Here is a 14,377-nt window from a genome sequence, read left to right as displayed (position 1 = left end):
TTCTTCACATCACATGATGAAAGTATTAAAGCTCTAGCTTCAGCATCAGTCCTTCCAATGAATATTCAGGACTGATTTCCTTTAGGATGGACTAGTTTGATCTCCTTGCAGTCCAGGGGACTCTCAAGAGTCTTTGCCAGCACCACAGCTTAAAAGCATCAGTTCTTCGGTGCTCAGCCTTCTTTATGGTCAAACTCTCACATCTCTACATGACTACTGAAAAAGCCATAGCTTTGACTAGACGGACCTTTGTCAGCAAAGTAATGTCTCTGCTTTTTAATATGCTGTCTAGGTTTGTCATAGCTTTTCTTCCAAGGAGCAAGCATCTTTTAATCTCATGGCTGCAGTCACCATCTACAGTGATTTTGGAGCCCAAGAAAATAAGGTCTGTCACTGTTTCCATTGTTTCCCTATTTACCAGAAAGTGATGGGATGGGATGCCATGATCTTAGTGTTTTGAATGTTGAATTTTAACCCAGCTTTTTCACTCTCCTCTTTCACTTTCATCAAGAGGCTCTTTAGTTCCTCTTCACTTTCTGCCATAAGGGTGGTGTCATCTGCATATCTGAGGTTATTGATATTTCTCCCAGAAGTCTTGATTCCAGCTTGTATTTCATCCAGCCCAGCGTTTCTCATGATGTACTCTGCATATAAATTAAATAAGCAGGGTGACAATATACAGCCTTGACGTACTCCTTTCCCAATTTTGAACCAATCCGTTGGTCCATGTCTGGTTCTAACTGTTGCTTCTTGACCTGCATACAGATTTCTTAGGAGGCAGGTAAGGTGGTCTGGTATTTCCATCTGTTTAAGAATTTTCTACAGTTTGTTGTGATCCATACAGTCAAAGGCTTTAGTGTAGTCAATGGAGCAGAAGTGGATGTTTTTCTGGAATTCTCTTGCTTTTTCTATGCTCCAACAGATGTTGACAATTTGATATCTGGCTCCTCTGCCTTTTTTAAATGCACCTTGAACACCTGGGAGTTCTTGGTTCAGGTACTGTTGAAGCCTCACTTGGAGAATTTTGAGCATTACTTTGCTAGCGTGTGAAATGAGTGCAATTGTGCAGTAGTTTGAGCATTCTTTGGTGTTGCCTTTCTTTGGGATTGGAATGAAAACCGACCTTTTCCAGTCCTGTGGCCACTTCTGAGTTTTCCAAATTTGCTGGCATATCGAGTGCAGCACTTTACTAGCATCATCTTTTAGGATTTGAAATAGCTCAGCTGGAATTCTATCACCTCCACTAGCTTTGTTTGTTATAATGCGTCCTAAGGCCCACTTGACTTCACATCCAGGAGGTCTGGCTCTAGGTGAGTGACCACACCATGGTCTGGGTTATCTGGGTCATTAAAACCTTTCTTGTACAGTTCTTCCATGTGTTCTTGCCACCTCTTCTTTTTTTTTTTCTTGCCACCTCTTCTTAGTCTCTCTGCTTCTAGTTCCTTACCATTTCTGTCCTTTATTGTGCCCATCTTTGGATGAAATGTTCCCTTGGTATCTCTAATTTTCTTGAAGAGATATCTAGTCTTTCCTTTCTGTTGTTTTCCTCTATTTCTTTGCATTGATCACTGAGGAAGGCTTTCTTACCTCTCCTTGCTATTCTTTGGAACTATGCATTCAGATGGGTATATCTTTCCCTTTATCTTTTGCCTTTCGCTTCTTTTCTTTTCTCAGCTATTTGTAAGCCCTCCTCAGACAACCATTTTGCTTTGTTGCAGTTATTTTTCTTGGGGATGGTTTTGGTCACCACCTCCTGTACAGTGTTACAGACCTCTGTCCATAGTTCTTCAGGCACTCTGTCTATCAGATCTAGTCCCTTAAATCTATTTCTTACTTTTACTGTATAATCATAAAAGATGATTTAGGTCATACCTGAATGGCCTAGTGATTTTCCCTACTTTCTTCAATTTAAGTCTGAATTTTGCAACAAGGAGCTGATGATGTGAGCCATAGTCAGCTCCAGATCTTGGTTTTGCTGACTGTATAGAGCTTCTTCATCTTTGGCTACAAAGAATATAATCCATCTGACTTCGGTATTGACGGTCTGGTGATGTCCATGTATAGAGTCGTCGTCTTATTTTGTTGGAAGAGGATGTTTGCCATGACCAGTGTGTTCTCTTGACAAAACTCTTTTAGCCTTTGCCCTGCTTCATTTTGTACTCCAGGGCCAAACTTGCCTGTTACTCCAGCTATCTCCTGCCTTTCTACTTTTGGATTCCAGTCCCCTATGATGGAAAAGACATCTTCTTTTGATGTTGGTTCTAGAAGGTCTTGTATTTTGTACATACCTGTAACTAATTCACCCTCAAACTCTCCTACAGATCTATGAAACATCTTACATTGTAGACAAACACATCAGGTGTTTTCTCTGTTTCTTGCTTTTCCTGGGGACATTCTTCCTGGAGTCCTGAGTCCCCCGTTCCTTTCATGACTGGGTGCTTTCTAGACACGCTGCACAGCTCTTCTCTGGAGCTTTGTTTCATTATCACCTGAGAATTTTTTCCCCTCTCCTTTTGCTAATTTTTGGTTTTCTTGAACTTTTCCTCTTTCACAGTTTATACTTTTAAGTACTAAAATGTGTACTTGTGAAAGAGGTAAATTTTTTGAGATCCTATACATCTGGAAATTCTACCCTTAAACTGATGGATGAGTTTAGGTTAGACATCAGATTCTAGGCTGGAAGTAATTTTCCCTCAGCAGTTTTTTAAGTCATGGCTTTATTTCTTCTAGTTTCTTCTGTTGCACTAAAAAGTCCAACAGGGGCTTCCCTGGTGGTCCCCTGGTTAAAAATCCACCTTGCAATGCAGAGATTTGACCTACATGGATTTGACCCCTGGTTGGGGAACTAGGGTCCCACATGCTCTGGGGCGCAGCCAACATATTAAAAAAAAAAAAGAAAGGTCCAACAGTATTCAGATTCCCTATCCTTTGGATGTGATCTTTTATCTCTCTGATACTATTTAGTGTTTTTTCCTTTTTTTCCAGTATTCTTAAATTTCATGATGATTTGCCTTTGCCTTGTGTATGCTTTTTCATCATTGTTGCTATCATTGTGTTTTGCTCGGCCACACCACACATCTTGCGGGATCTTGGTTCCCTGACCAGGGATGGAACCTGTGCCCCCTGCAGTGGAAGTGCACTCACCACTGAGCCTTCAGGAAATTCCCATGGTTTTTTCATATTATTCTGGCACTTTGTGACTCTGTTCTGGAAATGCACGATGCTCAATTCTAGGAAATGATTTTTTCATTTCTGTAATGAAATTCTCTTCTACCATTCCTTCATATCCATTGTCTTCATTTTTTTTTCTAGAATTCCTATTAGTTGTTGGACCTCCTTGTCTGGTTTTTTTCCCCCTCATTCCTGTTTCTTTATTTTTTTTTGTTCTGCTTTCCAGAATAATTTTTTGAATTGATCTTCCAGCAGATCTGTTGAATTTTTATTTTCCTCTGAATGTTCTTTTTTCATATATATATATATCGCATTCTGTTCTTGTTGTATGTCTGCCTTATTTTTCCTCGAAACCTGAAGAGGCCTGTCAGCGCACTTCTTCCTTAGTGATGAGAGGTAGAGATTTCCTCAGTTGTTTTTACTTTGGCGAGGATGTCCCAGCATACTCCAGATCTCTTGACCCCTGAAGACTTCCCTGCTGCGTTGGGCTCCTCAGACTTCATGGAGTTCCTCTTTTACCTTTTGGAGTGCATACAGCTACCAAGGCCGCCACTGTCCTTGCCCCTCACTACTCACCAGGTGACAGCAGCAACGTGTCCTTGATGTAGTGGACCAACATGAGATGACACAAAATAATTAGCTCGCTGCATTGTGAGGGTCGGCAAGTTTGAAATTTGCAGGTCAAGCCGGAGACCCAGGGACGAGTCTGCTGTTCTCTTGAGTCCAAGGGCAGTCTGGAGGCAGACCTTCTGCCTCAGCAAAGTTTAGTCTTTCTTCACAAGGTCTTCAACTGACAGGATGAGGTCTGTCCACATTAAAGGGGGTCTTCTGCTATTCAGTGTCTGCTGGCTTCGGTGTGAATTGCATCTAAAAAGATGCCTTTACAGTAACATCTGGACTAAAGTTTGACCGAGCAACTGGGCCCTTGTAGCCCAGCCAGGTTGACATATACAGTGAAACATTGCACCCTGTATCCTTTAGGTCTACGTGTGACATCAATCTTTGCCATTTCTCCTGGGGTGTGGTTTTCTTTTTTCATTGCTCTTTTGACCAGAGGGTGAGAATGGCAGCTTCAGAGACTTCCACCTGGCCTTCTCCATCGGGACAGCTCCAACACGCCATCTGAAGAGTATGCTTTCTAGGACTACTCTTGGTACCAGTTGTGTAGGATCAGGTTTGGGGAGTTTTGAAATGAAGACATCATCTGATTGATCGTGTGCTGGCACCATGGAACTTGATGGCTCTTCTGAGCTATCCCCACTTGGAGGAAGGAGGCCAGGCCTTCAAACCCCTGCATTTTCCAGTCTTTGGAAAGAGGCAGCTCCCTTGGCTGTAACCAGTTCTAGGAGGGACTCTGAGAGAAGGAGTCAGCCAACGTTCCCAGCAGGTAGCGGAATGAGTACCTTGGCCTTGAAGCAGGATCTGATTGGTACAGCACAGCAGCTGCTGTCATTTGACTGTATCTGCTTTTTAAAAACATCAGCCTTGTTGAGATATAATTTACATGGCATAAAACTTGGTGGTTTTTAGTCTCTTCACAGAGGTGTGCAACCATCACCACTATCTAATTTTAGAATATTTTCATCACTCCGAAGAGAAACTCCATTGCCGTTAGCAGTCTCTAGCTTCCCCTCCCCCAGGCAGCCACTAAGCTACTCTCTGCTCCATGGATTTGCTTGTTCTAGATACTTCTGTAGATGGAGTCGTACAACAGGTGGTCTTTTCCATATCTGCTGTTCAAATGCAATGTGACTCATAATTTAACTGCTTTCACATTCGTGTTTTAATGAGAACTAACGAGTAGGGATGATTAGAATTTTGCAACTTCTTTGAACATGTCACCTAATTATTTTGTTTTTAAACACATACTTTGAAGCAGAAACTCCAGTGCATTTGTTTCCTCCAGAGAAAGCAGTGGCAAATGCTATTTTCTGATTCCTCATATTACTCAAGCCATTTTGGCATCTCTAAAATTCCTGGAAGTTTCATAGGTAAAGACTTAGAGAAATATAAGATCCTATTGACTAATCTCAATACTCGGCCCCAAAATATGAGTCTATAAACGTCATTTCTAGCATATTTTACAGGATATTCACATTTTTGGGTCATTTATCTAGTGAAAGATAAGTAGAGATTGAATCCTGTGAATTTAGGAAAATCTCAATGATTAATATGAAACATTTAGGTTAAAGAAACCCTTCACCTTAGTGGAGCCTCTAATTAATAGCATTTTATTCTTTTCTGCAAAGACTTTATAGATAAAACTCGAAAATTCAGATATTAGGCATGTACTCAATAAATATTTGTTTAATGAAAAAAGTGGTAGAGTGTGTGAATTCTGATTATTAAGAAAGATGGTCATATCTGAGAAATCTGAATCTAAAATTGAATACATTCGTTTGTCTAATTTTGTTTCTTACTGTTCTCTTCAAGTTAAAACCTAAACACTTATTAAAATAACACAGGACATTGTTACTGGGAGAATAATGTGATGAGCTGTTGAGGGCACTGACACTGCTTCTCACCTTAGCAGGCAGTCGGTGTTTATACGATTTTGGAAAAATTTAGTTCCATGAAGTAAAGTATATTAGACTAGGAGTTAGGGAAGCTGGGTGTGGACCCAGCTCTGTGGCTAAATTTTGATCCGAAGGTGTCCAAGTAAAGTCTAATGCATAGTTTTACATATGTTTTATTTCTGTGTTTGTCTTTAAACTTGATATATTTTAGAATACATTAGGATCAAAAACCATTGGTGTAACTTACTGTTGTTTAAGAAATAATGACAACTAAGATTTATTGGTACAGTTATTCATCCACTTATTCAGCCACTGTTTTTTCAGTACCTACTATGTGCCAGGGGATTAAAGGTGAATAAAGGTTGGTCTCTGTCATCAGTTTATTCCTACAGTTCAGACAGGAGACGCAAGTTTAGATCCTGCTCTCTGACTGGCTGTGTGATCCTGGCATGTTAATTTGTCCTTGCGTTTAAGATGAGTGCTTGATTTGCTGGGGTGTCAGCTTTACCTGAATCTTCACTTTCCTTAACTACTGGATTTAGGACAAATAGAAAAAAAATTTTAAACTGAGAGTCACAAATTGATTCTTGAAAGAAATTTCTCTTCTTAGGTACAAACAGAATATTCTAGGAAAAGGATTGGCTTGTTTGAAGGAGCTGAGACTCCTTAACATTCAGGCATTCAGTTTCAGAAAGGAGAGTCTCCTAGCACACTGCCTAGTCTAGAACGTGAGTTCATACTCGCTTTGTGTGGTTTTAAGGAGAAGCCTTGTGTCTTTGAATATTTATAGCAATCAGAGCACTTCCATAGGCATCAAATTTTTTTTTCCCCCTTAGATCGATAAAAGCCCAGAAGGACAATTCACTCAGCTAATGACATTGCCCAAAACCTTACAGCAGCAAATAAATCATATTATGGACCCTCCTGGAAAAAACAGAGACGTGGAAGAGACTTTATTACAAGTTGCTCATGACCCCGACTGTGGCGACGTGGTGCGTCTAGGTATGTACATGAATCTGACAGGGAGGAGGTGCTGGCCGGGGGTAGCGGGAGGAGGGAGGCAAACTTCGTGGCTGAGACGGCTTCTTTCTTCTTTCTAGCCTAGAGATGGAGAGAGATTGCCTCTAGGAAGAAGAAAGCGCTGACAGTCTGGGGTTTTTCCCAGCCTAAATTCTCATTCATTTGAAGTAGGGTGCTGAAATTCCTTCTATTTTTAGATCCCTCAGTCCTAAATCACTTTAGAGAGGAAAACAATGATTCTTTTGGTCCAAGAGCATAACTTTTAGGAGTTATTGCAAAGACGTGGCTTTGTTCTCCATGGTGATCTGAGGAAGGAGGAGACTGGTGATGTGTTTAATGCTCTTGCAACATCAAGAACACCACTCTCCTGGGCCCATGCCCCCTCGGTGTGTCTCATGTGTATGCACTAGGTCCAGCACCCGAAATGTTTCACACATTATCCCCAGTATGTACCAAAATCCTCCCTAGGGTGAACCCCAAATCTGAGCCTGAGCTTCAGAGGTTCGCTGCCTTCTGAGGTGTTTGAGGTGTTACAGGTATTTACAGGTTCAGACAGTAAGGAGATCATTATGAATTGGCTCACCCTTCTCTGCTGAGCTTCCCCAGGGAGCAGCCGGGCCTGGCAGGATGCAGGTCACCACGGCGGTGCTGCGAGGCAAGGCTGCCCAGCGGGCAGAGCAGCGCGTGTGCTTAGGGCATCGGGCGCCTCTCCTGAAGATACACGTGGAGGCCCGTCTCCAGTTGTTTTCTTCTTAGCGTGGTGCTGGCCATGGAGTGAGCTCTGCTGCCCTTCTGAGGGCCTGAAGGGCCCCTCACCATCTTCACTGAGGAGTGCTCTGCGTGGTTGCAGGATGAGCTGCCTCCGCAGAAACGTGTGGTGTTTGGTGTTTGTTTTTTCCCCCCAGTCTTCTCACATCTTGGAATTGAGAGCCAGCAGGCTTAAGCAGGTTTAAAGTGAAAAAATGACCTTCAAGGGTCACCTAACCCCCTCCTCCCTGCGGGTTGTAAGATGAGGCGGTCCAGACCCAGAGGGGGCGCTCATTTTCTTGCCTTCACACAGCTGGTCGGTGACACAGCTGGCAGCTCAGGTCTCCTGGCTGTCCGTCCTGATAACCCTTTTCCTTAGTCGCTCTGACACCAGGACAGAGATCGAGTTGCTGGTGTTATTGGATAGCTGGAATGAATATTTAGTTTCAAGTTTTTAAAGTGTTAAGATGACTAACATCTGGCCTTTTTGGCATCATTGCTGGTTTTTTTCTCACAGGGCTCGCAGCAATTGTGAGACCTTCCAGTATGAGACAGAGCACCAAAGGCATTTTCACTGCCGGTAAGAATTTTTAAAAATCCAAACTTAACATACCTGCTGGATTGAGCAGCCTCAGCGCTCCGGGTTAAAATGTAAAGCTTTATCTGTATCCTTCAAGTACTTGTCAGATGCTGGATTTTGCTGGTAATAACCTAGGACATGGCAGTAACATACAGAACGGCAGACGGTGCTGTAATCTGGGGGCCTGAGGTGCTGCTGGAGGGCTTGGCTGCCCAGGTACTCCGTATGTGCAGGGTTTCCCTGGAGGTGTTATATCTTTGAAAGTTACTCATGATATTGTTGCAAAAACAGCAGTACCTTGCCCTGCCCCCCTGCTGTTCCTCTCCAAAGACAACCCCAGCTGACTCTCTTGCTGGTTTATTTATGTTTTCACTGCTGGTTCTCTGGATAATAAGCTGGTATTGCTGCTTCTCCTTTTTAATTTTAGCCAGCATCTATGAATTCAGCTACCCCACCACATACACACACACAGAGACACACACACACAGACACACATACACGTCCGTACATCAGTACGTCCGTCCATCCATCCATCCCTCCATCCCTCTCTCTCTGCTCAATGGTTGTGTCATAGCTTTGACGAAGTCTTCTTGTTTCCGTTGTCTGGCTGTGTTACTGTGATTCATCGCTGAGCCACCTGATACACTTTTCCTTCCCTGCACACCTTTCTTTTCCCATGAAGTTGTCATCACCTGTCTCATGGGAGAGACCCTTGTGTCTCACGTGTCTGATTCTTGTGGTGCACAGCCTCACTTTGGTGAAGCACACCGTCCAGGCACTTTCTGGGAAGGGGTGCCAGGGAGGCAGATTTGGAGCCGTGTGTGGCCAGGCCTGTCTTTAGTCACCCTCCCAGCTGACTGACTGAGACTTAGGCCTGGTGGTGATTGGAAGTAACTGTCCTTTAGAATTCTGGTGTCATTGCTCCGGTTATCTTCTCACTTCTCTGATTGCTGTTGAGGTCCAAAGCCATTCTGATTCTTAATCCTTTGTGTATGCTCTTTCTGGAAGCCTTTTAGGTCTTTTTCCTTAAGGGCTCTGAGGTTTCTCAGTGGTGTATTTTGATGTGAGTCTGTTTTTATCTGTTATACTGGATACTCCTTGCCCAGTTTGGAAACTCAGAGTATGAGGATATAGGAAAAATGTATTCTTTCTTCCCATCTGTTTTCTCTCTTCTCTTGCTGGAACTCCTTTTACTCAAATATTGGACCTCTGAGACGAGTCCTTTGGGTTTTTTCTTTTTTTTTTTATCTCTTCGTTCTTTTGCTTTGCTTTCTTGACTATAGTTTCCAGCTTTTCTATTGTTGTTTTATTTTTGCTATTTTAATTTCTAGCATCTCTACTTTTTTTGTTCTCAGAATATTCTTTTTTTTGAAATTTGAAACATCCTGTTCTTGCTTTATGGGCTTAAGCATTTGAACGTATCTTTGGATACTGTCAGATTGCCAAAGTGGGTTACCAGTTAACCTTGACCCTGTGGTAAATGAGTTTTTCCCTTTCCCCATCCTTGCTACCATTTGTGTTGTCAGATGCCAGACTTTTCTCACTCAGTCTCTCTTTATCAGCCGTCCACCTAGGTTCCTCAGGTGCTCACCACGCAGGATACTACAAGGTGAACACGACACCATCCTGCCTTCAGGGGCTTCACCCTCTAGAAAAGGAGACAGGCACAGACATAGGGGCTCGCAGTGCAGGGGATAAACGCACAGAGGGAACCTGCAGAAGGGCGTGATCGTCCAGCCTGATTCTCACCCCTGGGTGGAGACTGCCAGGCGACTGCACCATCACGCCTCCTCACGCCTCACCCCAGCAGCCTGGGGACACAGCCAGGCTTCATCCTCCTGAACCTTCAGGAGGTTCAGCCCATCAGCAGAAGTTTAGTTTCTCAGGTGCCAGATCCATTCGGCTGAAGACTTTCCTGCCACGCAGGGGTGCATGGCTCTGTGTTTCCAGTTAAAATATTTAATCTGCTTTCTTGCTGATTTATCCTGGCCAGGCTGAAGTTGAGGTGCTTTCTTTTGTGTGGGTGGCTCAGGCTGTCACTCTGTGTTTTGCATGATTGCAGCTCCCTCACTGTGGTCCTCCTTGGGTGAGGCTGGACGCTTTGGCTCTTTATTTATGGCTTCCTATGCTATAAGGAGCTACTGGATTTACTCTTTTTTTCTTTTTTTAGTCATGATAATGATGGTGTTATGGGGTTAAACAATCATTTTTCTTAGGAATGCATACTAAGGGACTTCCCTGGTGGTCCAGTGGCTGAGACTCTGTGCTCCCAATGCCAGAGGCCCAGGTTCACGTCTTAGGGAACTAGATCCCATGTGTTGCAACTGAAAATTCTGCATGCCACAACTAAGACTCCTGTGCAGCCAAATAAATAAATCTTTCTTAAGAAACACATACTAAAAGATTTGCAGATGAAATGACAATGTCTGAGATTTGCTTCAGAAGAAAAACGTTTGGGCTGGGTCTCATTGCTGTCCACCTGAAACTCTCACAACCTTGTTAATCGGCTGTGCTCAACTATAAAATGAAAAGGTGAAAGAAGGAAAGAAGACACGTTGGAAGGAAGTGCATATGGGTGGGGTGGTAACTCAAGATTGGCCATGAGTTGATACGTTGTTGAAGTTAGGTAAAGATACGTGTGAGCATATGATGCTGTGTTGAATTTATCTCGAATAAAAGGTTTTTAAAAATCCATCCTCATCATCTCTTGACCCTTCAGCCTGAAATGACTCTTGGGTCCTCTTTCCGCTTCTTCTTCCTGGTCGCCAGCAGAGGGCAGTAGGTATCCCCTCACGGCTCCCGGAGCCCAGATTGCCGCTGGCTGAGTGCTCAGCTGCTTCCCGACAACTCCCCGGGTCTCAGCTTGCCTGCCTCTGCCTCTGAAGGCGCCTGCTTGGGTTGTGGAAGCCGAGTGGCAGGATGTCTGCAGCCTGCACTGGGTTGCAGGCCCTGTGAGACGTGGTGTGCGTTCCTTCACGCCCTCCAGGTTTGCACCCCGGGCCCTGCTCCTCTGCTTTATGGTGGTGGAGGGCCGCGCTGGAGGCGGCCCAGGCCAGGGGCAGGGGTTTGTGAGCCCCAGAGACTTGGGTTCAAATCCCAGCTTAACTGCTGTGACTTGGGAAACTTGCCTACTTTTTCTGAGTTTTCATTTCATAGGGACAATTCTTGTCTCACTGGGTTGTGAAAACTCTACCTTAGGACATATAAAAGTGTCTGGCAAGGCTCCTGGTCTTTCCGCTTTGGTCTCATTACCAAGAAGCTCCCTGATCTCTCTTTAGAACCTGCCCCCTCGCACTGTCACGTTCAGCTAGCGTTCACCCCTTCCCAGGTCCCCAGCTGGATCAAACTAGCAGCCTTAGGCCCTGGGTGGCTGATTTGCTCTTTCCCTGTCCTCTGACTTCACAGCAAGCTGCAGGACCCCAGCCCCTGCGCGCCGCTCTTAGAAGTCCTCCTGCTGTCATCGTCACGGCTGTCATTCCACCCGGCTTTTCTGGGTCCCTCTTCCAGAATGCTCCAGAGTCCTGCCTCTGTGCAGTCTTCAGCCAGCGAACGTGTCACCTGCCGGGCCAGGAGACCCCAGCGTACTTGGCTGCGCTTTTCCTCCTTTGTAGCCATTACCACTCCTCCCCTCTGCAAGTAAGAAGGCAGGGTCTCCCTAGCTCGTGAAGAGCTTCTGTATTCCGGTACTGTTAAGGTCAAGGAGAGCTAAGCTAAGGTTGCATTCAGAAGACTGGCTTGAAGTTGTGGTTCATGCCTTTGCTCTGTAACCTTGGGATGGTAACCAGCCTTTCTTTCTTCTTTGAAATGGAGAGGATGCTAATAACGCAGCTCTCAGTGTGTTCCGGGATCACCCAGTATGTCCTTTATAAAACACTAGTGGTGCTGTATAGACTCGAGTGAGTCTGGATCTGAGTATCGCTCTCTTGCTCGACAAAGTGGAAGCCAAGTGTCCATGGCAGCGGGGAGGGCGCCCTTCCCGGGGGCGGTGACAGGTGGCGCGGTACGTGTCCCGAGTGGTCTGGCCCTCTGTGTTACTCGTTCTCTGAGATTCCCCTACCATCAGATGCCTCCACGCTCCAGGGTGAGCACAGAACTCCTTACAAAACCAAACACTCTCTTTCCCTTTAGCCTGGGAGTTGGTTACAGGAGAAGTAACGCCGACTTCTTAGACTGTGCTGTTAGTGGAGTGGCCCGATTCTCGTCAGGGTCTCAGGGCAACAGCTCAGGTGAGTGGACACTGTTGAGTTCCCCGCTCCTGGCCTGCTCCTCCCTTCACTGCAGCAACAGATGGTATTGCAACTCAACCTGCTAACAGAGCTGCAGCTGCTCATGTTTATAATCTGAGTGGAGGGAGGTGGAACTGTTTGGGCTGGAGTTGGGGGCTTGGAGAGAAATGGGTCTGGGGTTAGTAGATTTGACTGAGAAGCAAGCAGGAGCCAGACAGGGGAAAGCCCTTAAAAATCTAAAAGGGAATCCAGAGTTTCAGTGAGGGCGGAGGGAAGCCCCTGGAGGATCGTCGGAAGACTGCTGCCGCAGGAGACTGGCGAGCAGCTCGGAGGGATGTGCCGCTGTTGCTTGGGAAAGCGGTCAGCCCACCACGGCCAGCCTGGCGAGGAGGCAGGCCTTGACCCAGGGCTGTGGGGAGAGGCAGAAACAGGCAGGGCTTAGACGGCGCCGAGAGGGGCCCGGCTCCCAGGCTCATAACTCAGGAAGTGGGAGATGGTGATGCCCTTCCTGGAGGTGAGGGAACACAGGAGAGCATGGCAAGTTTAATTTTCGAAATCTCTTGCTTTATTTTTCCCCCCGTCTGATTTTCTGGTCTATCAGAACTAATTTGGTGGTCAAATACCTACTTAACCTCTGTAGCTTCAAAAGATTCAGCTTTCACCAAAACAGGTTCAGTCTTGTTCCTAAAGAGACTCCACACGCCTCGCATCTGTCCTCACGTTTCCTGAATGTGATGGAAGGGCCACTGACTCTGCTCTCCTTCTCATGTCTTATGACTAGGCATTTTATTCCCGTTTTTTGGTACTTCCATATTTCAGTAATACAAACTTATTATTTCAATAAAAAGAATAAGAATGAAGGTTCTTCTGGTGATGTATTTATCATTTAAACCTGAACGTTTTAAAAATAAAAGCACCTCAGAAGAGATTTTTTTTTTTTTTGTAGATGTAGGTGACTGTGTTTGGAAATTAATTGCAAGAATGTTGAGGGCTTATTGATTTTCTCTCCTGTAGATCTGAAATGCAGAATTATAGGAAGGTGGACCCCTCTCAACCTGGTCTCATCTCTGCCTCTCATTGTTTCCTGGAGAAGTTTGTTTGTTGCTGAACTTGTCAGTTTAAGGTCGCGTAGGAAATTCATAGTCTTACACATGTAGTGATTTTGCTGTAGGTCACATGAAACGGGCTGGAAGTCAACAGAAGGAAAACCTGAGGAGCCATATGTTGGGGTAGATTTCCGGTGGCTTTCAAAACTACATCCTGACTTCGGATCCTAATCCGAGTTTATTATGACCAGCTTTAGGTGAATAAGGAGCTGCCTGATTTAGAGGAGCTGATTGAGGAGACCTGCACCTCTGTCCCCTGGGGAGGGAGCAGAGTCCAGGTGCTTCCAGGTGCTTCCAGTTTGGGGCTGTTTCAAGGAGTCCTGCTCGTCATGTCTTGGTGCCTGTCTTTGGGTGAGCAAAGGTGTGCCTTTCTGTTAGCTCTCTTCTTCAGATCAGATCAGTCGCTCAGTCGTGTCCGACTCTTTGCGACCCCATGAATCGCAGCACGCCAGGCCTCCCTGTCCATCACCAACTCCCGGAGTTCACTCAGACTCACGTCCATTGAGTCAGTGATACCATCCAGCCATCTCATCCTCTGTCATCCCCTTCTCCTCCTGCCCCCAATCCCTCCCAGCATCAGGGTCTTTTCCAATGAGTCAACTCTTCGCATGAGGTGGCCAAAGTACTGGAGTTTCAGCTTTAGCATCATTCCTTCCAAAGAAATCCCAGGGCTGATCTCCTTCAGAATGGACTGGTTGGATCTCCTTGCAGTCCAAGGGACTCTCAAGAGTCTTCTCCAACACCACAGTTCAAAAGCATCAATTCTTCGGCACTCAGCCTTCTTCACAGTCCAACTCTCACATCCATACATGACCACAGGAAAAACCATAGCCTTGACTAGATGAACCTTTGTTGGCAAAGTAATGTCCCTGCCTTTGAATATGCTCTCTAGGTTGGTCATAACTTTCCTTCCAAGGAGTAAGCGTCTTTTAATTTCATGGCCGCAGTCACCATCTGTAGTGATTTTGGAGCCCAGAAAAATAAAGTCTGACACTGTTTCCACTGTTTCCC

The 14,377-nt window shown here is 45.1% G+C and overlaps 1 protein-coding gene across 3 annotated transcripts in view; it reads left to right on the top strand.

Moving 5' to 3' along the window:
- TAMM41 (TAM41 mitochondrial translocator assembly and maintenance homolog) overlaps positions 1-14,377 on the top strand; it is a 52,450-nt gene that overhangs the window by 34,507 nt on the left and 3,566 nt on the right. The window contains exons 6-8 of one of the 3 annotated variants that reach the window (XM_061397123.1): positions 6,524-6,689; positions 7,972-8,034; positions 11,440-11,569. In XM_061397123.1, the coding sequence (XP_061253107.1) occupies positions 6,524-6,689; positions 7,972-8,034; positions 11,440-11,477 (267 nt within the window). In that variant the 3' untranslated portion in view covers positions 11,478-11,569. Of the gene's footprint in view, positions 1-6,523; positions 6,690-7,971; positions 8,035-11,439; positions 11,570-14,377 lie in introns of those variants that run through there. The other 2 variants (XM_061397122.1, XM_061397124.1) reach the window with 2 other exon arrangements.

This window comes from Bos javanicus, chromosome 22 (assembly GCF_032452875.1).
Source record: "Bos javanicus breed banteng chromosome 22, ARS-OSU_banteng_1.0, whole genome shotgun sequence".
NCBI classification, from domain to species: Eukaryota; Metazoa; Chordata; class Mammalia; order Artiodactyla; family Bovidae; genus Bos; species Bos javanicus.
The sequence above is the reverse complement of the archived record's forward strand: the minus strand, read 5'-3'. Positions and strand labels throughout refer to the sequence as shown.